General features: G+C 63.4%; 1 protein-coding gene across 1 annotated transcript in view; it reads right to left on the bottom strand.

The window, feature by feature from the left end:
- LOC103777445 (BTB/POZ domain-containing adapter for CUL3-mediated RhoA degradation protein 3) overlaps positions 1-45 on the bottom strand; it is a gene marked incomplete at its 3' end in the record, with an annotated part of 8,431 nt that extends 8,386 nt beyond the window's left edge. Inside the window, exon 1 of the mRNA XM_008944997.1 lies at positions 12-45. Within this exon, the coding sequence (XP_008943245.1) occupies positions 12-45 (34 nt within the window). The remainder of the gene's footprint in view (positions 1-11) is intronic.
- Between the last annotated feature and the right edge of the window lie 171 nt (positions 46-216).

The raw sequence follows: 216 nt of genomic DNA, 5'->3' as shown, positions 1-216 counted from the left end.
CCCCCCCGCCGGCACTGCCGAGCTCACCACGCTCTCTCCCGACATCTCTTCCTGCCGGCGAGGAGCTCGGGGTCAGCCCTGCCCCAAGCCGCCTTCGCTTCTCCCACACTTTCTACAGCTTAAGCTCTTGCCTCATCGATCATCTGGGGTGTAATTGGGCAATGCCCGATACGCAGAGCCCGAGCAGACGGCTCCTGCGTGTTAAAGCCCAGCCCA

Source organism: Merops nubicus, unplaced genomic scaffold, assembly GCF_000691845.1.
Source record: "Merops nubicus isolate BGI_N331 unplaced genomic scaffold, ASM69184v1 scaffold46447, whole genome shotgun sequence".
NCBI classification, from domain to species: Eukaryota; Metazoa; Chordata; class Aves; order Coraciiformes; family Meropidae; genus Merops; species Merops nubicus.
This window is presented reverse-complemented; position numbering and strand designations above follow the sequence as displayed.